The 26,007-nt window shown below is 39.3% G+C and overlaps 1 protein-coding gene across 12 annotated transcripts in view; it reads right to left on the reverse strand.

Annotated features, from left to right (window-relative positions):
• Positions 1-26,007, reverse strand: part of LOC145994848 (uncharacterized) — a 448,153-nt gene that overhangs the window by 73,790 nt on the left and 348,356 nt on the right. For 11 of the 12 annotated variants that reach the window (XM_083131227.1, XM_083131228.1, XM_083131235.1 and 8 more), the window contains one exon: positions 14,933-14,980. The exons of the other annotated variant lie outside the window; for it this stretch is intronic. In XM_083131227.1, the coding sequence (XP_082987353.1) occupies positions 14,933-14,980 (48 nt within the window). The remainder of the gene's footprint in view (positions 1-14,932; positions 14,981-26,007) is intronic. 12 annotated transcript variants of the gene reach the window in all.

Genomic DNA, 26,007 nt, shown 5'->3' on the forward strand with positions numbered 1-26,007 from the left:
CGAGAGAGGGGGGATACATACGTCTTACATACACATATATACTATATATGGTCATACATTTATACTCCCCACCCTAATCTATCAATAAGGAGCTTCTGCCCACCCTGTCGAAAATTTCTGGCGCCGCCCCTGCATTTGTGGCATAGTGAGGCATCTCATTTTCTAGCTAAAACATGCATGGATGATGTTTTATTGAAAACCCAGCTGACTTCAGGCAAATAAACAATACCTGTGCGACTAATACTATAACTAAATTATTAAGCAAGAAAGAGCCGACCCTTCCTTCGGGCTTGGCGTTCCCACCCGAAATGTCCATGCTACGCCACTGGAAATAACATGCTGTAATGTTCATTTTTCATGTTTCTGAAATGTGTGAGGCGCATTTTTCTACCTTGTTTTGTCACGAAATAATGCGAACTATTCTCTTAAACACGAAATTTACCGTTTATATAACGACGCGACACTTTCCGAAGTCTGAAGTATCCTGTGAGTTATGCAATTCACGGAAAATTTATTAATTCTGCTGGAAATATTTGAGAAGCAAAAATGGACCGCTTTACACAGGAATGAACTTAATACTCTGGTACCTACATAAATGTGCTATTAGAAGGGGTAAGTTTATTTTGTGTAATAAGTGCAGTTTTTAAATCAAATTTAGGATTATATTCACAATTTTAAAACCAAAATGTAATTTTATATAGCACTTTTGATGTGATTACTCAAAGCTATAACACCGAAATTTTATTTTATTTACCGCTTTTGAACCGAAATTTTGCTATTTTATTTACCACAATCATGTGCCTCTAACGATCAGTAGTAGAAAGGATATTTAGGGATATTCTTTTAATGCTAAGAGAACTAAACCTGACCCGCCCAACCTAACTACAAAAGCATGTATTGGGAAATGAAAAACCAGTGTCAAGGAAACACTCAGTAAGTAATTGCTAAAAGTCTGCAGTATGTGTTAACAGGTGTAAATCAAAATCGAACCATCTAAAAATTGCATACGTAGCATGATGAAATCGCAATAAAACAAAAGGAACTTTGGCCTGTTTAATTTCACGATCAGCAAGAGGTGGATTGAGAGGAATTAAGTATTGATACACAAACAGAAAATTACCCGTTTACGTTTCTTTTGTGAAACATGCATTGGGTGAAGAGGAAATATTACCATTTCGTTTTACTGCATCCAGCCGCGTGTCATTGCAATTCAATTTTGTCCGCAGAATGGAACAAAGCATGTGACTTGGGCTGTAATCATAGGCGCCGACTCGATGGGGCTTGGGGGGGATCAAGTCCCCCCATGTTAACAATGTGGGGGCAGAACACCCCAAATAATTTTGCTTAAGATTTTGCTTCTCTTGTAAAGTTTACTCTGAATTGTGCCACATGAACTTAACTTTAAATACACATTTGAAATGTTCTAGACCATCAACTTGGGCTGCGGGGAGGGCTATGACCAGAGACAGCAAAACACATGACTTATTACTATATACTAAGTATATAATTATAAGTATTGTTAACACTTTTACTAAAAAGAGTTTCAAAAGAAGATGTGCATGAACTATGAGAGTAGATGGGACGTTCGGGCTAAAAATGGCTCTCACATGACATTCAGAATGAGATCATTGATATATTAGGGAGATCTGTTTTGCACTCCTGGTAGCAGGTATTCAAAAGTCGGAAATATTTTGCTATTATGGTTGATGAAACTTGTGACATATCCATCCATGAACAATTTACATTCTGCATTCGAAATGTAAATGAAAATTTGGTAATTTTAATACTTTTGAGGAATTCATGGGCTTTTACGAGATTCCGAACACTGAGGTCAAAACTTAAAGGGAGGGAGTGAGTCATTCATTAATTTATTTCAGTGATCAGAGCCCCCAATAATTTTGAAAAGTCGGCGCCCCTGGTTGTAATATATACGTATATCTACTTTGATTTTGATTTGCTTTATTTTACTTCGCTTTTTGTGCCACTTTTGGCTAATTTGCGAAGATGGGTATGAGTGACGATATGATGAAATTGATGAATACACTCACAAATATCCATGCCCAGACCAGGACACGAACCCGGAACCCCTGACGTCGTAGCGCGATGTGGTAACCACTCCGCCACAGGGGCCGGCTATATATCTACTGTTTCATGAATTGAGCACATTACATTTCAGTTGGTAAAGCTTCCTCTCCTCCTGATATGTAAACTACACATAGGTTATCTTCTTCTATTAGTTATTTGTTTTATTATAATGAAATAAAATTTTGGGCGTAATTTACATCCGAGAGGGCAAACGCCATTGTTGTTCCAATATATTTTCCATTCGGGAAACTGCACACATATTTTACATTCCAAAACTTGTTATTCAATTAACAGCAAGGAAAATTCCGTATGTTACTTACAGGAACGATCATGTAATCAGAAAATAAATGCAATAAGCATCTCCTCACATGTACAATAGCTCTGAATCCCAGTATAAGGATGTTGTTAAATCTCTTTTTAGCATTAAAAACAAACACAGCTTTTTAAAAAGAAATCTTTGTTGGCATACTTTATTCCATTTGAATTTACAGGGTCATGTAAAAGAAGAAGAAATGCAACCGAGAGTTGTAATTAATGACAAATCATCCACGTGAAACTCGCACCAACAATAAAAGGCCTTACGTGATTTTACTAAAGTTACTGTATGTACGAATAGTCTCTACCTCCGGCATATCAAGATTTATTATTTATTCAAATATTACACGCATTTTTCGAAAACCTTTTTAAAACATTTGCTAGGGTGACCAGATATTTGTTGACCAAAAAGAGCATAGTCTATAGGTTGAAGGTGCGCATGCACAAAACATAAAAAGAAAACGAAAATAAGGGTGGCTATTTGTTATTGCTTCTATTATAGCCCCTATAAAATAGGCCTACACTCTACAGATTCGAATTACTTATGGGTCTAATGTAATTAGCTAATTATAAATACTTTCTCACCAATGGACACCATCATTCATACTTCTGGGAAGATTTTGCTTTCTTGAGCATGTATAAATCGTCCTTAATTGTGGTCATGTCCACATTAAATTTCACTTTCATTACTTGTTCGAGTGTTGACACCAGGAGTGTACTTTTTTCCTTTCGCCAATAAGTTTTAATAACACTGAAGAGTTTCTCACAATCAACATTTGTACCAGGCAGAGTAGAGTAAACAAGAATTTTTTAAGGGCACAATCACTTTTAAATTTGACCCAGCCTGTACTAAATCTTTGTACACTGACCTCCACTTACCCATCATTGCTTCTTTTCTTTCCTCCCCAATCTTCAAGATGTTTTTCAACGGCTTTTGAAATTGCACAGTAAGTGTCAAAAATATATTTATCATTAAGTTCCAATGAATTTTAAATATGTTTTGCTTGTTGATGGATATATGAAAATTATTCTTGAAATTGTTCATAGGAAATTCTTGAGTCAAGGAGTAAATACCTCAGTTTCTTGACATCTTCAAAAAAACGAAGTGACCACGTTTCTAAGTATTTTACCACTTCACAATAAAACCTATTTGAAACAGAGTATGCATATTCCTCCTTCATACCAGTGGCGGCTGGCCAAGTGCAACAAGTGCAGATGTTTTCACCTAATTTTCAAATTAATATTGACATTTTTCATTTGCTTGTTAAATTAAACTATTTCCCAGCAGAACCCACACGATAATACTCAAATAATTTGCCGCTCGGCGCTACGCACGTGCAGAGTTCGTCGTAGCTTAAACAAACCAAGAGCAGAAGCCGCCAGGTTGCGGAAGACTTTAGCCGGTTGTCATGGCAACGGTGACGTCACCTAGCGTTGGAATTGAACGGGTGTCGCCATCTAGGTGCAGCAGTTCTCTCGTCGACAGAAAACATTGCATCCAGTGGTTGTGGCAAAATCGTTGCGTTCTCGCGAAATCTTGTTCTGCGTGTGTGCCTCGCGTTTCCTATCATGTGTTGTGTTCATGTGTTGAGCTGTGGTTTGTACAATGAACTCAGTAAATGACTTGGTGTGTAATTTGTTGCAGACACCATTTTCCAGATGGACGGATGAAGACAAAAAAGACGTTTTAAATTGTGGGGGTCCCACTGACACTTACTATTTGTTTTTCATTGCCTATAAATGTACTTCTTCACCTGTTATTTTAGGCACGAGCCGCTACTGCTTCATACTCCCTTCTTTTACATGTTTCATAAGTAAACTTTTTGCTGAGAATGGGAAAAAGTTCTGTTCTATTCTGTAGGAGTTGAAAATATTGAACAGAAACTTCAATTACTGTTATGTCACAACTTTCAAATTTTAAAATAGTATCATTAAACAGGAGTAGCTGTGCATGCAGAAAATGTAGCCATAGTTCACTTGTATAATCTTGAAAAAAATTGACTATAGCAATTGGGGCATTTTCCTCTCAAAAAATAGGCCTTTATCGCTTCATACTGACGTATAATTAAAGTAAAGAGAGGAATCTTATCTTTGAGTGGTATAAAGTACGTACTTGAAGTATGGTCTTGACTGAAGTGACGTCACCTAGTACAGTCCGAAAGCGTCAAGTTCGCGAGGTATCGAGACCACAGGGCAGAGCACCATCATTGCAGAACACGCCAAGTTGCAGGCTTGGACACATGACAAGTGGACTGACTCATTGTTGATTTGTTTAAAATGGCGGAGGTAAAAAGCCAGCAAGTTGTTTGTTGCAGTTCTTCTAATGTGTCAAAATGTATGTATAAGAACGTTTGTAAATGCTATGTGATTTCTGTGGTGAAAAACAAGTGTTTTAAACGTGGAGAACCAACATGTCTTTGGTTATATCTACTGATCGTATTTCTGATTAATTGAAAAATATTTTACTTTTGTCTCACGATTGCCACGTGTTTATTGTTTACATGTTAATTCTTCCCCAACAGACATGAATCAAAATGATTGAAACATGGAGCTTCCTTTCAATTTAGTGTAATAAATGAATTCTTAGTGCAGTTTACATTTTCTACGTACACTATGCAAACTATACGGCAGTGTAATCTACACATAGGAGTAGGTTGGTTATGGGGAATTTACTCTTGCGGAAAGTTACTTGCAACGTGCCAGCAGCTAATGTCCGACAACATTAACACCACCACCAACGTGTTATATCTATATTTAATGTAGCATCATCCCGGTAAAGTTTGGAAAACAATGTTGCCAGGCGCAAGCGGGAAAAAAAAACAGTCTAATGGAGCAGCGAGAAATCGTTAAGGAAGGAAAGACAATCGGGCACGTGTTCCGATTGGCAAGTGAAATGAGTTCTGCCCTCGGGGATGTGCGAAGACAGACAAGCAAAAAGAGAGCGAGCGCTTGGAAAGCTGTCAAGAGGGACTCTCCATAAATATATTTGGCTCGCGTTGGCGACGAGGAAGCACTCTGGACTCTGGCGTCTCTTCGCTCCCTCCTCAGCCGAAGAACTCTGGTGACTGAGGAGAAGTCATCGTAAACAAAAACACACCGGGCACAATTCAACCGGCGCCTCCAAGAGTTACAATGTTGCCCTCGTTTTGTCGCCGTAGGTCAACTGCCCACTTAAAACAGATTTTGGGGGAATAAAAAAAGGTCATCTGGTTGAAATTCCGTTCGTAAGATGATCGACAATTACTAAGTAACTACTATATTTTTCTAATTGGGCAAAAGTAAACCGCTGGGTGAGTTTTAAAATATCAGTCTGCCCTGATATGTTCAGTGTTGCCAAGTTGGCCCTTTTGAGTACGTACTCAGCCCCAAAATTCAGCAAAAGCCCCGCCCTACAGAGGGAAATCTTGCTACAAATCTAGCCCTTTCAGTAATGAAATGTTTTTTTGGTATTTTCAGTAAAGTAAAATGCAAAGAAGAATTCACTTAACCGCAAGCTCGTCCTGCGACCCCTCTTGGGGAGCAGGTAGCAAGTGCACATTGTCACTTTATCCCCTTATTTCTGGTTTTGGTATGCTGTGTAGCCCGAGCCGAATTACGGATAGCGTCGATTCCAGAAAATGCGAATCTTTGTTCAGTTGTTCAGTTGTATTCCATCTGGTCCTTGAAAGTTCACAGAAATGCGGTGCGGAATCGACGAATCGTTCGTAACAGTGAGGCTCGACCAGAGACTAGTTCGTGCGTGCGGGCGTGTGTGTGTGTGGGAGTGTGCATGTGCATATATATGAAGGAGGAATATGCCGAAAATGTGTAATGCTTTTGTGTAATCTACTGCACCACAATTTACGGGGGAAATAGATTTTTTGAGGTTATTTAAGGTAAGAAAATTTAATTTAGTTGAGCTTATGCCCCTCATCTTGACAGTTGATTAGTTGTGGTTCTTGAGTTTCAGAAATTTTGCACCAAAACACCCAAGAATTAAGAACCAGATTTTTTTCAGTACGCAGCCGCACCTTTGTAAATCTAGCCCCTTGGATGTGAATTTTAGCTCCATTTTGGGTGCGATTTAGCCCGTTTTTCTCTCGTGCTGTTGGCAACACTGGATATGTTTATATTTTAAGCACTGGGTGTCCTGCTTAGCCCGATGGTCCAGGATATATTGTAATCAATGACTCCCGAAAGTCACTGACACGAGTAAAGCGACCCTCGCACCTTCTCCTTTTCTGTCTCACAGCAGATAAGATAAACTTGGCAGTTAAATGAAGCTTTGCCCAAAATAAGGATTTTACATGATATTTACAAAATATTTAATTAACTTCCCCGATGACGTAGTGGTAACGTCGTCCCCTTACAATCAAGGGTCCCGGGGTTAGATACCCGGTGATAGAGACACAAGGTTCGGATTGCACATTAAACTGTAGGTCCAGTCTCAATTATCTGTACATAAAATGGACTTAAAAACAAAAATATTAAACTGAATTGATTACTTGTTGCGAAAATCCGTACTCTCGCTCTCTTTTTGCTAGCGTCATTACTGTATGCGTTTATCTAGCATGGTCTTTCTTTGTGCGAGTGCTTCTGATAGTTAGTGTTCTCTGGTCCTCTACCATTGTTTTCGAGTAGCTCCCCAATTTTCATCGCCTGGGAGCTCCTTAAACGAGCACAGAACAGACTTTTTGGTACGTTAGGGGTGCTTGGGCGTCCCGAAAGGGTTGGAAGGGGACAGACACTGGAAGTAAATATGACACGTCATGACTTCATTACAACGTCAATATATTGATCTGATTGTTGTAAAGGGTTGATAATCACAAGAAAGAGTAGTATAGCTTTCTTGCAGAATAAACAAACTTTCAAATTCAAGTAGTAGGCTACTCTTTTTAGGAAGAAGGGGGGAGGGGGGTTAGTACAAGTCAAAATGTTGTTTCCGATTTCAATAATTTTCATTTACATTTTATGCAGCAGAGGCAAACACAATTAGTACTCACAAGAAGTGAATAAGTTTCCTCTAGCAATATTACAAAGTTACAGCATTCGCAGAAAAGCTACAAAGGCACAAAACTAAAAATGTTGAGTATGTGTCCCGTGTATAACGTGTCGCAAACAGGGCCTCCCATGGCGTAGTGTAACGTCATTGCCTTAAGGGGCCCCGGGCTCGATACCCGGTGGAGGCACATAGCGGTTCGGATCACACTTTAGGCCCAGTCCCGATTAGTCATTGTGTACAAAGTGAACTTAAATATTGTCCCTTATTTCCAACTTGAGATCGCGACTGTCCTGTATTTTCAACTCGTGATTGCTATTTTGTCCCGAATTTTCACCTTGATAACCCTGATGTATCGGGTGATCTGTTTGAGATGTCAGAAAAGTAAACCGTTGTGTACAATAGGTTAATGTACGTATCTCTGAGCTGTTTGTTGTAATATATGCAGAAAGGATGTAAGTTTTGAGTGAATGCAGGTTTACAGACTTCAGCCGCGTGGCGCTAGCGTTCATGGTAGATAAAGATAGTGGTCACGCCACAACAGCGCACAATGTATCGCATGGGATGTGAAATAATTTGCGAGTTTTATATTCACAGCCACATGGCTGAAGTCTGTAAACATGCACTCACTCAAAACTTACATCCTTTCTGCATATATTACAACAAACTGCTCAGAGATACGTACATTACCGGTAACCTATTGTACACAACGGTTTACTTTTCTGACATCTCAAACGGATTACTCGGTATAGTTATGATCAGATTAGAAATGTTTGTTAAAGTTTTATACTGTGCTTTTACAATTTTGTCCCTTATTTTAAACCTAAGATCGCGACTGTCCCTTATCTTGTGGTAGTGATTTTGTCCCGTATTTTCATCTCAACAACCCTGGTGTTGTACAGCGAGCGAACACCCCTTATAGCTTATAGTATTACAGTGAAAAAAAAAATAGAGCCACAACAAGGATTTAATTTGGTCCGAGGCTACTCAACACATGTTGGCAGATCCCAAGGTGGCGGTTTTGACAGGTGTGATCACAGGTTTGGACTTGTTTATTCGTGGCGACAGTTGGGCCCTGTGAGAATTTACAAAACCTCCTCTGGCGAATCTCTCCAAACGTCCCAACAGAGGCCACCGGAGTTCTTCCTTGCACCATTATGAAAGCGTCAGAAACACTGTTCGACTTCACGCGTTTGCTTACGTTCGGCTGTGTTCTGGAGGGACGCTCTGCCTTAAAAATAGCACCACTCAACACTTCACTCCTCAGCGGTGAGGTTACGGTTGATAAGGTGGGACCAGTCACCTGCAAGAGAAACTAGGTCGCGTATAATGTGTTCTTACATAAACACGCCCACCACTCGGCCGCATTACCGTTCAAACGCCACACTGGGGTTAGAACTTGGAAAATACATAGATGAAGTGATGTACAGTCAACGGTAAATATTATAATATTATGTTCGGTCATTCTGTTTTCGTTAAGTGGGATTCAAAAATTGAAAGGCCTCCCCGATGGCGCGGTGAGCCTCGTCGCCTTGTAATCAAGGGGTCTCGAGTTCGATACCCGGTGGAGGCACATAGTGGTTCGGATCCCACTTTAAATTGTAGGTCCAGTCCCGATTAGCCACACTGTGCATAAAGTGGACTTCAAACACTAATTCAATCAATTCAAAAATTGAAACTAAAAGTACGAATAATCAGAGGGCAACCTCTGCTCCAGCACAACCTAATATGGCTTATAAATTGTGTATTATTTTCTATGTACTAATAATATGCATTGCATAATATGGGAATTTGAATATAACCTAATATGTGTTATAAATTTTACATTATTTTCCATGTATTAATAATAATAATTGTACCTATAATATATTAAATATATGAACCTCAATTTTACCCTCCTCTTACCCCAAACACACACAATTTCTGTCCCATGTAAAATTTTCATAATTTATATTTAACTTAGTTCATATGCCAAAAAATATAATATCTAAAAAGATGGACCGATTGTAAATTACATTCAAAGTTTTCAAAGAATAATTTGGAGGCTTTTTTTAAAAAAAAAAAAAAACATTCAAATTTAAATGTAAAACGGTTGCGTCCCGTTTTTGTATATTAACAGGCACATTGTTAAAAATGTGTAACGGTAAATTTCTGTAATGGGTACCTCTGACTCACAGATCACAGTTCAGAGAGACCGACCCTCAAGGACAGAGGGTGTCATATGATACAAAGTAAAGATAGTCCCTTTGAGGACACGCAGGAAAAACTGCCCTGTAGAGCACAAACGTTCATCAAACTTGTCCTGTACATGTACCTGTAGAAAAATACCCGCAGCAGTGCCATTTTTTGATGGCAAGGGCTGAAATGTGACATGTATATCCTAACGCCTCTGGGCTAATGCCCTGGACGAGTTTCTAAATAGACTTCTTCGATCATTTTCGGTAATTCTCGTACTCGTGATCGGAGCTCTCGTCCAGCATTTGGTCATATCCCTGCACTGACTCCACGCTGCTAGATGACCAACCCTGAAGTAGGAAGTGAACTGCTCGAACTTGAGAAGCGCGCTAACTAATTCGCTCAAAGAAGAGGGCACGCCCGAAAACTTCCGAGAGAAGCCGAACTGGTCTGCTTAAAGGCAAGAATCGACTATATGTTAGCATTCTGGTGAGTCGCTCTCTTGGAGGATTTGCCACCGGTTTCAGCTACAATTGTTTGTATGCAAGAAATGGCGGCTCTAGGAGAAGAAAATATCTTCAATCCTTTGAACGCCCGTACCGGCAGGAATAAAAAAAGCCAAACCGAAAGATAATACACACAAAGATTAGAAACCCTGATACATCTGAAAGCAGGCAATGTGGATGGAAGGAGACTAACGAATGTTATAAAAAGATCTGAAATAGTTCGATTTCTGGAATGGTTCCAGGACGCATCAAACGTCATGGAGCTTTGTACAGGCACGTCAACTTCACTTCGAACAGACCGAGAGTTCACAACTTTTTTCCCCATCCAAGTGAGATTTTCGGAAAGTTCTTATTTAAGATGGAAGGGAGGAAACTTAATTTCCTTTTCAAGAAACGTCCTGTTAAGGAAACAAGAAGAAAGATTTAAAGATAAGATTGTGATAGGCAAATACGGTAGTTAAAAACATCACTACGCAAGTTACATCCAAAATTCTTTACTGTTGTGTTGAAGGACTACTGGGAATACTTGCTTTTTTAAAGTTCACTTGCACATATGGAGTTTACATTAGTAAATTTGTTTTACAAACCCACTCTGTACAACTAGTGTATAAGTATATGGTACCTACGGGCAAAAAATATTTTCAAGTGTATTAATTTTCACTGCGTTATTCTTAGAGTAATAACATTATCATATTGTAATCAAGAAGTCCCAGCTTCGATTTCTGGGTGGCGAAAAACTTCAGTGTCCAGTGCATTCAGTCCTCAGTAGCCTACTTGTGCTTTATTTTTATTATCGGTGCCGCGATAGTCCAGTAAGTAGATCCGGGTTTGATCGACGGGGTCCGTGAACTCGTTATGATCGAGAATGTGTAGGAGCCTTACCTCTACACTCCCCTATGTGCCTTAATGGCACTGTGCAATGCACAGGAGATAATTTTAATTTGACCGTTATTATTACAGTTTATACATGAATATTACAGAAACTAGAATGAGACACGAACGACTAAATGCCTTAGGTCTTCAGATATCGACCGTTGACCCGAATGCACGGATAGAAGGGTCGATTAAGATAACTCACATTGTAGGTTCTTCATCCTACCACATTCCATATCTCTAGCCTTTGTTGTTCCGGAGATATGATAGGTTGGACACAGCTTGACGACAAACAGGGCGTTACATAAAGGCATTTCCTTTCAACAATCAGCTGATTACTTCATCGAAAACTATCGGGCAATTAGTAAGAGAACTTCCGTGGTAGAATCGAGCCAAATTTACAGGGCGTCTTACACGCGGGAAACCCTGGTTCGATCTCCGGGGTGGGAGATATTCTTCCTCACTCAGATGTGACTGTAATGTGGTGGTAATCGCCTCACCTCTACTATGACTCGAACCCAGAACACCACTCAACGCCCTCGTTCACCGAGGTGGCTTTGAGGATGAATAGAACCCAGCCTCCATATCTCTGGGGTGCGCGGTACCATGCATGAGGTACAACTTTATCTTTTTACCTTTCGTGACAATGGGGTAGAAGATACGAATCTGTATTCTTTATGTAACAGAAAACATAAAGACGCTCAGAAAACAAGTGTCAGGAGAAAGTCACATTTCAGTTTTCAATAACAACAGAATTTGATTTCGGTGGTCAATTACTACTGGTGAATAATTACCGAAAAAAATTTGTGCAGAACAATTACTTTAGAAAAATATTTGGTACTGATGAACAATTACTAAAAGGATTTGGTAATGGTGAACAATAATTTGTTTGCCACTTATTTAAACAATGCTTGGTTACCAGAACTATTTTTTAGTTATTCCAAATGAGCTTTCTTTTCTGGGTATATGATTTTAATTTCTCGGGAGGTGTCACTCTTGTGATTCGTTTGTTGATGAACTTTGAAGTTTCTGTTACGACGGTGGGTGTGCCAAGAACCGTTAGAAGTGCGCAACAACAGACGTACGAGAATGTATTATCGTGTTGACGCATTGTTTGATTTTTCTTAATAAGTAAGCCGTGATAGACTTTTTTGCTTCCTTTTATACAATTATAAAAGACTAGCCTAAACCATCCGAAACAGAATTTTTCAGCTATTTTGACAATAACGACACCATAAAAAAATAGTGGGAGGCAGAGAGGGTGTGGAAATATTTCCCACTGGAGGAGTCACATTTAATGTACACCAAAATACCATTTAAAAATATTTGCGCTAAAAGAGCTTTTTCTTGTTTGCTGTGCGTACGCTAAGGGGGAGAGTCAGGACGAGTAATGGGCTCCACCCCCTTGGTCCCCCTCTGGCTTGTCACTCAAGAAGGAAGATAAAATCTCCAACATATTTCCGGACTTCCAGATGAAACTAATTACATTTTAAGTTTATTTACAATTTTGGAAGGGCGGGAAGAAATTGTGGCCTCAAGTTTCGGTGTGCAAAAACTTTCGTCGCCTACTTGTCGAAAAAGGTAGAACGAAAAAAAAAAGCGACGCTACGTTTATTTCAGGACTTCCGGCTTCACTGACGACAACTTCGGAGAAGGTCGTCACTTCCGGCGAGATGCATAAGATAATTTATTTTTGCAATGGATGTAAATGCATCTGCACTTTCTAACTCAACATTAACTTCCTTCGTGTAAATAGACAAAAGTGCAGCATTGCGCTTTTTTTCTTCTCTAATTTCAAGAGAAAAATCATGGTTAGTGGCAACCTTGAAACTAGCAGCAACGTCCTGTGTCATTTTTACAGGCCCGTGCGGCTTCTCAATGTTTATCGGAATATATTACATTTACTTGATAGGAGCCTCGCGGATGGCTTAGTGCTGTTCGTTTGTAATCTAGGTGCCTTGGGTTCGATTCCCGGTGGAGGCATACTTCACAGTGGTTCGGATCCAAATTTAAACTGCAGGTCCGGTCTCGATTAGCCATCTGAGCATAAAATTGACTGACTTACTTCTACTAGAACCGTAAACAGGTTGCCAGAGCACTGAAAATTATCAGTGAAGACCTGAAGATCAGTTTTAAGCAAAATCAAAACAGAAATGATGGTTTACACGGTTGACTTCAGTTGGGAAGGTTCTATGTTGAAGTCCCGGTCACGTAAGAGGTTGGTTCCCCACACTTTCACACTTTAACGTCTTTCGTCGAGAGGTGTTGGACATTTCCGATGCCCGTTGCCTTAGCAACTGGAGCAACGAAGTAGTTTTTGTTTGTGAAAACAATTTTCTGTGAGCATATAGCGAGTGGTGACTTCACATGAGACCATTTTAGGTTAATATGTAAGGAACTATGGCACGTAGAGAAGACGTTTTACGAGGACAACTGCTCCTTTTTGTCCGTAAGCTTAGCAATGTAAGCAGTGGCGTAGCAACATATCGTGAGGCCCTCATCCGTTTTTAAATTTGAAATCTCAATGTGAATCGATATAAAATATTCAGGGGTACGTCAGCAAATTATCATATTTAAATAATAATAAATTATTGAAGAAAATTATATTTAATAATTTCACTCACCCTAGAAATGTCTTTCTTTGTGGGAAGCTGTAGGAAGGAAGGAAGAACTGCTTATATTATCCATTGCCTTCTTGAGTTGCAAACAATCAAAGCATTAAAATGCCTCGCACTTGCTTCGTGGCAGTTGGAGGTGCTTTATTGTTAACATATTCAAATCGGGAGTGCAAGGTCGAGAGAAAGAAGAAAAGACAAGACAAATTGCTTTATTCGAGAAAAGAATAAATGGATAAAAATGTCCACTTAAGTTATCGTGAATTTTTGCGTAAATGTTTCACGTGAGAAATATGACAATTTTTACTTTTTCCGGGCCCCCTTAGGCTTAGAGCCCGCACCCCTGTATGTTACGCCCCTGATTTGACGTATTATAACGTTTAACTAGAATTTAAAGCCAGATAAAAAACAATGTCTTAATTTCATTGCCTACAAAAATTAGCCTTTTCCATCTTTCCCACTCACTTCTATTTAATACGTTTTTGTATCATCCCCATTCAGGCGCGAGGCCCCGGGCCGTCTCCCACTTCGCCCACACCTTGCTACGCCACTGAATGTAAGTTCCTTGAAGTGCAATGAGACTGCAGACCTAGTGCCGTAAACCTAGCTCAAACATGCTTACACGCAAGTTAAAGAAAAAAAAAATCAACGGAGCCATGAAGCATGGATGTAGCAATTATCACAATGTTCCAGTAGCCTTCCCATGATTCCATAAGTTCCAGAGCCGTTTAAGCAGGAATATCGCGGAGGAAAAAAATCCTGTCTGAAGTCACCCACATTGGGAATCGAATTTGGATCTCCCTAGGGAACCAACTCAATCCTAGCTACTCAAAATATGATGTGTTCAGAGCAGTTTGCTGCTTAGGATTTTTGAAGGGAGGGGAAGGGGTCGGACTGAGTAGCGTACCCACGAAGGGATGATGGGGTTATATCCCCTATTGACTAAACTTTCCCAAAAACACACACATATATACGAGAATATGTAAAAACAACGTGAACTGGCTAGACGAAAAACTTCATTACGTAATCTCTGGACATGTTTCTTTTCTGCATGCTATCCCCAGGCAGTGCGGGGGTATACGACCCACAGTTCCTCTTCTGATCGCGCCGCTGGAATCGCTATAAACAACTGTTCCCCAAACAATAACGCTGATGTAATTCAACGATTAGTAACATATCTACGCAATTCCACATGCAGGAGTTATACACATTTATGCAAAATGGTACTGCGTTTATGGTAGTATTCTTCTGGGAGCCAAAAAAAAGTACCCTTACAAGAACACTTGTGTAGAGGTTTAAAAGGGGGGGGGGGGTCAATTGAGTTACATGGTAGGAAAACACAAAGTTGTTAGTTTCGACAAGCCACACAACAACCAACAACTTACTTGGCTTCGGAGCAGTTGCTTTGAACGTAGGAGCAAGAACCGTGGACCCTGGAACAGGCATAGTAACTGTTTTTAGTAACTTTATCACTTAACTTTGGTACTGCACTATAGTACTCTCTTTTCTGTGTTAAACTGTTCCGTGGATAACTCTCCTAAAGCTAATTATGCTACTTTCGAAGCGAGCCGAGTAGAAATAGACCGAGAGCGGATTTGGAGACGCTAGACTTCCAGGACGCTGTATGAACAAGACCCAAGGCCACGTGTGAAGCGCTACTGTACGTGGAGGCGAACGGAGAAGGAGTGTCGGGATCCGGGCCAGAAACTGCCTGTTTATTCTTCCTCGCCCGATCACCGAGTCAAAACTGGCTCAGGTCACAGGCGGAAGAGAAGAGGGAAAAAACCACTGGCAACGGCCTCACCTTTTCGTTCTCACAAATTTTGTCTCTTTTTCTTTTTATTTATCCAGCGTGTCTGCCTCGAAAGACTTAAGGTGGCGTACCTGTTGTTCTCAAATTGCTAGTTCGCTCTCGCTGAAGCAACTCGAGCTAGATTAATCTATGATTCTATGATACAAGAAAGCACGCGATATCCTGTCATAATTTGCGATGTACTTCTATACAGATTCCCAGGAAAAAGGCATAAAATCATAGGGAGAAACGGTTATAAAAAACAAAGAAAGAGGGCACTAGAATGTTTTACAAGCACAGGTACGTTGAACAACATGTGAAATAAACAAGAGAAGATATACAATGAAAAAGATCTAGGCATTGTTAAGTAAAATATGACAAATATAAGGAAATGTGTACAAGAAAGATAAGAACTGAGCAAATTCTCAAAATACCTGGTTTATCGCTAGTAAACCCACTTTTTCTCATATAGAAATTACCGGGAAAATTGGTCGGACTTGTTATTGCTTTATCTTCATTATGTCCGCATTGATGTTTTATTTCTATTATATTTAATTAATATAAAATACAAACACATAATAAATAAGAATTGTTACTGTAAACAAGGTGAAATTTTTAGAATACGCCACTGTGAGCAAGAGTAGGCGTAAAAGGGGTATGAGATAAACCACTAAATTGGGTATGGACGAGTGATAAACGCTTAGAAATTAAGAATATCAGCAAGGGTGTTTGTTTGATTGATTTGATGTTCTAAGTCCACTTTATGCACAGTAAGGCTAATCTGGACTGGACCTTCAGTTTAAAGTCCGAACCATCGCGTGCCTCCGCCGGGAATCGAACCCGGAACCCCTTAATTACAGTGCCTACCACTGGGGAGGTCCTAGTGGAGACAGAGAAAGAGAAGGGTTGACGAGCATAATGAACAATGAGATGAAATAGTAATAAAGATATAAAATAGAATAAAAGCAAGATACAAGAAAACAAGGATGGAAGCACATGAATAAAGAGACAAGGGATATGTGAATAACGTAGGACATTAATTGATAGAGAAGAAGGAAGAAATGGTTTGAAACAAGGTACATTAAATGTATCTCGTAAGATGACGTGGGAATTTAGTGAGAAGACTAAATGATAGTCTGAGGAGGGAGGTTCGAACTCTGGCCGGGGGGCCAATGGATCATTCGTTTCATTCATTCATCCTGATGGTTGCGATCAACCCAAGAGGTACAAAAACGACGTAAAATAAAACAGAAACGAATGGAATATAGCCGAGGAAAGCGTAAAAAATGTGAAGGGACATGAAAAATTGTAAAATAGAACTGGATATAGAGGAAGATAGATCATGGAGTGAGCAGAGCGAGAATAGGCGATAAACGAGTAAGACACACGTAAACTAACACACACACAGAGAGAGAGAGAGAGAGAGGGGGAGAGAGAGAGAGAGAGAGAGTTTGACATCTTGATAGTTCGTAATACGTATAAGTTGCATGTTTTTCAATATAGAAAGGAGCTCTGCCAAAACATTCTTACATACTAGATAAGTTTACAACTTTAATTTGACATGAACTTTAGTGGCTTGTGCTAAAATAAATCTGTGGTTTCTTTGAAAGATACACATCGATCCATCATACAAGCTCAAATAAGTTCATGAACTTGGCAACTAAGCAACACAACAGTGGCGTTACGTCATCGCTTACTAAAAAAAAAAAAGTGAAAAATTTCGCACAATATGTGTTGCTTCATTTGTCTGCTTCGAGCATAAGAGTCACGCGACAACAAGAGTTGACTTTACTCTTCATATTTTTGGGTCTCGGGGTTCGGCAAGTCCCTCTCAAACTGTCTTCTCGGACTAAATGAGGCTTGCCTCGGCCACCCACCCACATCCACCCACCTGGCAGGATGTTCACTGGGCGAAGCCTTGCCAGGGGAGGGAAGGAGATGACTCAACGCTTGGACACCCGCCCAAAGGAAGGCCCTTATGGCAATCCTCAAATATATCGTCTGTCGTCAGAAAGCCATCAAGGGGAGAAGATCTTGTCTTCTCTCTCTTTCTCTCCTCGTTCGTCTATTTTGCACCGCTCTGTTCTCTCCACTCTTTTATCCTTCTCTTGTATGGCTTTCTCTTCTTCATGCTCTTCTGCTGCTTATCTCTTCTCTTTCACAAGTATCCCTCATTATCTTTCTCTGCCCTCTCCTATTTCCTTTCATTCATTTATCCCGCTTTCACACTGTCCTCCCATTTGTTTCTTTCCTTTATCATTCGACTACATTTTTATGCATTAAAATAACTATTCCCTGATAGTTAAGCAACGCTTTCCTTACAGTTTCTGTGCAATGAATTATGAAACTAAACATTGCTCATCAAGCATAACTACTATTAGAATACTTTCCGATTTTGTGTCACGGATGGCGCACTTAAAACACTGCCTCTTTACTTAATAATAAATTTATTTTAATTTTTGTGAATTTTCATATTATGAAAAATAAATTATTTAAGACTAAGAGAGAATGTAATTGAACTTTGAATATTCTAGTGGAGTTGAGGAGGAAACGTAACAGTTAAAGGAGAAATTAATGGTTCTTTGGTGTCGCAATACAAAATGGAAGTAAAGCAAAACGTTTAATAATATGTATAATACTTGATTCTTTTATCCAGATGACAATTTGAGATTGTTGACTAATAAGATAGAATACAGTTACAGCATTTCAATTAATTCTAAAACTTGATTGATTGATTGAGTTGGTGTTTTAAGTCCACTTTATGCACAGTAAGGCTATTGGGACTGGACCTACAGTTTAAAGTGGGATCCGAACTACTATGTACCTCCACCGGGTATCGAACCCTGGACAATCTAAAAATTGAGATTCAGGGGCACCTTTTGACATGGAATGACCCCAGAGAGACGTCGTTTAAAAGCCCGTTGGTACGATAGGGTTAAGGTCATCGCATTGTAATGAAGAGGTCCCGGGTTCGATACCCGGTGGAGGCTCTTTGTAGTTCGGATCCCACTTTAGAATGTAGGTCCAGTCCCAATTTGCCTTTCTGTGTATAAAGTGGACCTAAAACATAACTCAAACAAATATGTGTGTGTGTGTGTGTGTGTGTGTGTGTGTGTGTGTGAGAGAGAGAGAGAGAGAGAGAGAGAGAGAGAGAGAGAGAGAGAGAGAGAGAGAGAGAGAGAGAGAGAGAGAGAGAGAGAGAGAGAGAGAGAGAGAGAGAGAGAGAGAGTGTGATGGTAGAGGTGTAAGAAGTGACACTTTCTCAAGACAACCAAATGTCAACCTCACTTCCATGTGGTACTCTGGAGTGCATTGTGCAGGCTAACGAGGCTATGGACCATGGGCAGTATAATCCTGCATGGGACTTGTGTGGTGTGCTGTCCATATGGGATTGTCCCTTCATCTTATCAACATTCATCCTCATCTTCGCAATTAGCCACAAGTGGCAAGTAAAAGGAAATAAATCAATATATAATGGTATTCTAGTTCCTCTCCTCTCCTATTTTCATTCATCCTCAATCATTTCTCTTTACCACCGCTTTCTCTCTCTCTCTCTCTTTCTCATTCTTCTTTCACCCTTTTATCTCCGTTCCTATATATCTTTGTCGCCTGTTCTCTCTCACACACAGAGCAGACACACACACACACACACACATATTGAACATCTTTTTCCGAGTCTGGTTGCCGGAAGCAAACGTACAGATTAAACTCTCCAAAAAAAAGATAATAAAAAGTCCACCATGAGCAGAGAAGAAAAAAAGTAAGTTTGGAAGCTAGAGCGTGTTGGCAATAGGCCCGCAAGATACGGGAAACCACGGCGATCGGAGCTCGCTCTGGCGTTAGAATCAAATAAGTTGGAACTGCGTTTACGGGGGCAACAAACGGCAAGTGTTTACTCGGAAGTAGAACTTTAGCAGCATATTGTTAGATTACCATACTGGGTCACTTTAAGCGTTGAAGACTTTAGCCCTGGCATTTCAGTACAATTAAAAGACGGATGTATTGAGTGTTATGTGGAATATAGTTGATTTTACAGAAACAGAAGTCGACATATATAGAAATTACACACACATACGTGGTGGCCACACACCAATTCAACGTTGCGAGGAATATAAGGCCTGAAGTTTCTTTAAGTCTATCCGGAACTATACGTTATTAAAATAACGTACAAAGAAAATTATAAACGGCGCCCTCCCAAATAATGAGCAAAATTGACACTGAAATAATGACAATAGTGTTTGTCTGGATAAAGAAAGATGCAGACAAAGTACTTGTAGCGTAAAAACGTCTCAATTTTATATTGTATACGTATAGTTCATCCTTTCAGTGGAGATTTAGCGCCTATTAACCTATTCGCCTAAAGTGAAACACGAAACAACTTTTTTGCGCCTTTACCGACAAATAATGGTACGGATCTCACTTTAAACTGCAGTTCCGATTAGCCTATCTGTACATAAGTGGACTTAAGGAAAAACTAAAGCCTTCAGCGAAATAGTTCTAATGACATTTTCGTACAAAATTAGAATTAAATTTCAGATGCTCTTCCATCACGAGTTAGTTAAGTCAGTTAAAATACTAACTGGATATTTACTTTTGTAACGGAATATTTCCTAACAGAAAATGGGATTATTATAAGATAAATATTATTGAACCTTAACAGCCAGTTTATTTTTCACATATGCTGCGTGACATTGTGAATAGACATGGGTGTAAATCAATATTTGTAACCAATACGCTTTTCTTCTGATTGTAGCAGAAGAAAACTCGAGAAGATGGTAATTTCCTGCAGGTTATACAACCAGCCTGTCCCCACGGCGTGACATGTTGCGTAGTCAACAGGATAAGGTTTCTTCCCAAGAACTAAGATGATTTGTAGCCTTTCAAGAAACTCCCAACAATTATTGAAATAGTACATATTACATCATCAGGAACTGTACAAGAACCTTGTAAACAGTATCAGGCAACTCTGTGAAACAAGTCGAACTGGAAACGAAAAAGTTCCGTGATTATTTAACTATTAAATATTATTTGAGCGTAGTTCAAGCTCGATTTCTAGCACTCCTGCCACTCGCCTATTTTTAGAGCCTCACTGCACCCACCGAATGGAACCTAATGTCAAAATTTTGTGATTTCTGTCAAAGGATTTCAATAAAACATTTTGCAATTATGTGTCAGTGGAACTTACAGAACATTGTGTTTTTTCATCTGAATTTTCTCTGCACTCATTACTATATTATACAGAAATTCAAAATTGTTATATTGTCAAAAGCACATTAATATTGCATACATTGAATTTAGTTATTAATACGACTGCTAGATTATATAATGGGATCTAACAGTCCAGTACTTGAGGCGTCATTGCTGCTAAAGAAAGACATATATTAAAGTATAATTTGTATTGTCAATGCATCAATTTAAAAAAGAAAAGTTATAATTATAATTAGCTATAATAATAGTAACTTTACGACTGACAATGTGTACCGATCTTCATGCTTTACAAGAAGTACAAAAATAAATAATGATAATGCTAACAGAGATTTGATTGCCACTGGATAATTCACCAATTGCCATGGTATTTTTACATATCTATTAATATAATTCTAAGACATTATGATATCCACAAATATGACAATTCAACTTTATCATTGCAAAAATTTCATAAATTGCCATGTTAATATTCCCCTCACGAATTACATTTAAAAAAATATGAGCTTGGCAAATACATGCAGTACTACAAACAAAAATCACCATCACCACATATGTTGAGAGTTTGATTTTTTGGAAAGAAAAAAACAAGAATAATTACCATGGTAAAAACTATGGCGAATAACACACCAAAGTCTATATTAAAATATATGTGACACTATGCTGCCTTATGGTTAATACAGTAACAACTGTTAAGCCTGCCATGCATCACCATTTGTGCTTGGATAGCAATCGTGCAAAAAAAAAAAAAATAATAAAAATAAACTACCATGACCACATACTAACTGCACTGCTTTATAAATACTTCGAGTCGTATCACAGATAAAGGTAATATGTGTTATACTACGTAATAAATGGTCGTACCATAAAACTTGTACACAGCGGTGATATATCTCAGGTGGTAAGTTTGTGCACATGTGCAATGTTATACATGGTACAAAAACATGTTGTTTTGTTTTCTCGTCGGATACTGCTCTAAAATATAGGTCCACTCCCGAATAGGTGTATTTGTGTATGCAGTAGAGTTACACTTTGCAAGGTGCTTAACTTGTGTAATGCAAATGCGATACAAGTCCAATTCTCTAGCGGCAAGGGCTGCCGAGAATTTTTTTTCGGGGGTCTAAAAAAATGTCTGTAAAATTAGTTTACTTTGTCCACTTCTTTCTATGTTCCAATATAAATTTTCCATGTATCTATTTATTAGAGACTGGGTTCGCTCCATGCAGAGACAACTGAAGTCATTGATCTAGGGAATCGAACCCTGGTCTCTCCCGTGGTAGTCACTCATTTTTACTACCCACAAATGGAAATAATTGTTATGTAAGCAACTCCATGAAAAAAATATTGAGCATTACAGCCACTCAAATAATTAGAATGTAGTTGGAGAAGTACACAAGCTCTCAGGCAAAATAAGTCAAAGATAATTCGACCTTACAATCTAAGAGACGAGAAAAGTGTCATCAGGCATTTCAAGCTCTCGCCAATCAGTAGAGGTGTGGGGAATTTCGAAATTTTAGTTTCAGGATCGGGAAGAAAATATTCTCATCTTGATTCCCATGTCGGAAAATCTTTTCCTACTTAATACTTTGGATTCTGAACAATCAAGAAATGTTAAAATGCTTCTGTATTAAAAGTGCTTAAGTGTCCTAAGTTATTCCAGAAGTGCAAACAATCAGTGCATGGAGAAAAAGTGTCTAGAAGTCGCCATTTCTATACATATACGAATATACATATACAAATAATAATATATAATTTTTATGGGCACACCCCTCACTGACTTAGTTTTAAGTAAAACCAGCCTAGGCTCTATTCAACTTCCACAAATAAGAACCAGAAGAGTGAATGCAGATTAAGCATGGTGCCTATTGCTACAGCTGCAAATGATACAATGAACAAAGATTAAAAAAGGGAGTGAGCAAAATTTTACTAGAAGAAACAAACACTATAAAAACAATGCAATTATGTTTTTCTGAAACACATTAAATTCGCAGTGTTACCTGCCAAATATGCTATCTTGTAATGAACACATTACATTTTGCCTTCTGTTCAAACTTAGATACAAGTGGGCAATATTGTGAATGGGGGCTTGTGGAGTTCAAAAAAATAAATTGGTCCAAGTTTTCCACAGAAAACCCTCGGGCAATTGAAAATATGGAAAAATAGAGCATCGAGTGCTTAACAAAAATCACCTCAGAAAATTCCTGGACAAGTTACTAAAAATAGATGACCAGCAATTCGGGAGGACAAGAATAGTTCGAGTGGGTCCAAGAGATTACAAAGCTTACGTCATACAACATGGTGATAAACTGAAAGTGTCTTGCTCCACGTGGTGTTATCCGTTCATAAAAATGAGGAAGCATGGTCACAAAGTTTATGAGCACCCATCACACGGTGATTCGTTGGAAAGTAGTGCAGTTCGTATGCAGCCAAAGCATGCAAGCGTCACAAACCTGATTTCAGACGAAACTTCCGCCCCAATGCCTCGTCTATCTCGTGCAGCAGATCACAACCAATCCCATCACCTTCTATAAATGACGTCACACCGATTCCATCGTCGGCGCTGCTATCTGCAGGGACGACAGGTTGAGCTCACATGGCCAATAGCAAGCAAGGATAAAACTCTACAACAGCTACAAGGTTGCAAAATGAACTACAGCGTATACATTAACCATGCAGCATGCCTTAAAGCAATAAACACTAAACCTCCTGGCACATCCACACAGTGGCGTACACATTGGGGTCATTTTCGAGGCGATTCCTGCACCAATACGCTTGGCAATGTTTTTTTTTTTCAACATGTTACAGTGTAGTGTAAATTACTAATTGCGGGACGTATGCTGGCAATATTAAATACGCCACACACACAGACATCATACACACCACATTCAAAAATCATAATTACACAAGGTGAACCATTTCAACGAAAATGCAATGTTTACTTTCTTTAAAATTCAAGTCGGCGAGATGTAACTAATAATAATAATTACATGCAAACGTTTTTTTCAGCAGTTGAACCTCTTCCTTTAAAAATCCTGATTGTACTTATAGACATTATAATCACCTCTTCACGCCAAAGATTGGAATTCAACCAGCACCAATGAACAGCTGGAACAGCAGCACCAAGTACTGCGCCATAGTTTTTGGCGGGAAACTCTCTACTTTAGAAGCATGTTTTACATCCATGTTTCATGAGGGTATATTGTATAATATTTCCCCTTTACGTCTGCAGGATTTTTCAGAGAGAAAGAAACTGACATTTCTACACTCCCATCCCCCCAATAATGCTGTCTCAAGAAATGCTTTTTCATTTTGCAGTTATGGTGTTCTTGCGACTACCATTTAGTAGTCTCAAAAGTAATTCAGTTCATTATAGCAATTATCAGACTTCCCGCGTAGCCTAATGGCAGACGCTGTCGCCTTTGGTGAGAGAGGTCCAGGGTTCGATTCCCGGCGGAAGCAGTATTGTGTCAACTACTTGAGAGCAGTGATAGGGTACTTTGGTCTCGAAAGCCAGAAAACAGCGGCGATGGAACACGGTGCACTGACCATGAGTCACCCAACGAACAACCACTTGGCAGTGGAATATGTTTCTTTTTGGGTGGGGGGTTATAATAACACAAAATTACTGTAAATGAAATGAAATTGTGTGTGTGAAATACACACATATGTTGACATTTTATTTAGAGAGAGTGGTCCTCTCTCGTCACACACGCAAATCTGTGAGTACACAGCCGCGAGGCAACATTCGGTGCAACTTAACATTTCAAGAGTTCTGAACTGACAGCGAAGGAGGCGGGGGGGGGGTACTCCCCCAAATGCGAGCAGCCAACTGGCACATGGATCTTTCCTGTTCCTCAAGGTCTTGACTCAGTTCTACTGACCCCTTTCTAACATCTGTTCTCCTTGCGCTCCATTATCGTGGCGTATCCATGCTTCAGTCCAGGCCAGTAAAATAAACATTGATGGTTCGGCTCAAGCATAAGAGTAAAATTAAACTTGCACATACCAAAACAGGTTCGATTCATGGAGGTGACAAATGGCATCTTTAGAAAAAATTACAACGCGTAATAAGATTTGTGTACAGTTACTCTTAAAGTACGTTGTCGAGATGTGCAATAGACAATACACTGTGGTCCATAAGTGAGAAAATGCTTGTCTAAAACAAAAAAAAAACGAACAGGAAGATACGAATCTAACGTTCCTGTGTATGATATAGGTACGGGGAGAGAACTTGTTAGAATATGTTGTCAACATGGTGGTAATCATGAAACCCTCCATTTTGGAGCTACCTTCATTTGCTTAAATCAAAAGTTAACATATCAAAGTGAGCCATATCATCACGAAATACACGGTGGTATGCTTAATTTCGACGTGACTTTAAGATACTTGTGCTTGAATCCCAAATGTTTTTCTTCACAGATGACTTACTGGAGGATGTTAACTGTATCCACGTCCTCGAAATTCCTCAGTCAACTTGTTAGACTGGTTGACGTGCGTTAAAGCCATTGTCCAATGTCACTACGTTTTCTTGAATGAGCATAATCGTTAATTCCTTTAATTTAATTTTTGTTATTTATCGTCGCTTTTCTTTTGACTAATCCCGACAATGAGGATGAGTGATGAAACTGATGAAGAAACACTCACAAAGAACATCCATGGGATTAGATCCCGGGACCTCTGGCACCGTAGGGCGTTGTGCTAACCACTCCGCAATTGCTAATCAAACAAAAATGTAACAAAAACATTTAATCAGGTCACAATAAGAGCTAAAGTTATGTAAAGTAAGCATAGAATGGTGAAGTTATGGCCCATTTGAAATATTATCTTTCAAACTAAGAAATTTAGGTTGGCTCCAAGATGGCGGATTCCATCTCTATTTCATTCGTGTTTCCCTATCCGTATTTAGATGGGTGTGACAACTGTGGTTGCCGATTAGCTGGGTTGATCAGTCTCACGAACACACTCTACCAACAATGTCTGCAGCAGCGGCGCGTAGAGAACAGAATTGAGCCTCATGAAATCTAACAGAGATATCCAATGAAATATTGAAAATCTTCAACCGCAATTCTCGCAAGTAGATACTAGTGTTGTCAGTTCCTGCACATTCTCTCCACACTACTGTTCCGGCCCCATGACCCAATTGTGCAACAAAAGTAAGAAACAGACACATAACATTCTTCCTACCGATTGGCACCGTGTGTACTTTATCCATGCTTTCCTGCACGCTTAATAATCATGATATACTGACGTGGCCGTCTATTCCTGGACATGTTTACGTCAACAGAGCATCTGTGGGAACAGACCTATCTGTCTCTGGATTCTGTTGGGGCGCCATCCTCCATCCATCACAACCTTCCGCCAGTTTTGCCTCTTTCTGTCACTCAGCCTCAAAAGTTTGTTTGGAACCGAGGCTTATTCTGGCTTATTATCGTCAGTCGTTTGAAACATCTTTCAGCTCTAGAG

The sequence above is a fragment of the Lepisma saccharinum genome, chromosome 11 (assembly GCF_977018435.1).
Source record: "Lepisma saccharinum chromosome 11, izLepSacc3.1, whole genome shotgun sequence".
NCBI classification, from domain to species: Eukaryota; Metazoa; Arthropoda; class Insecta; order Zygentoma; family Lepismatidae; genus Lepisma; species Lepisma saccharinum.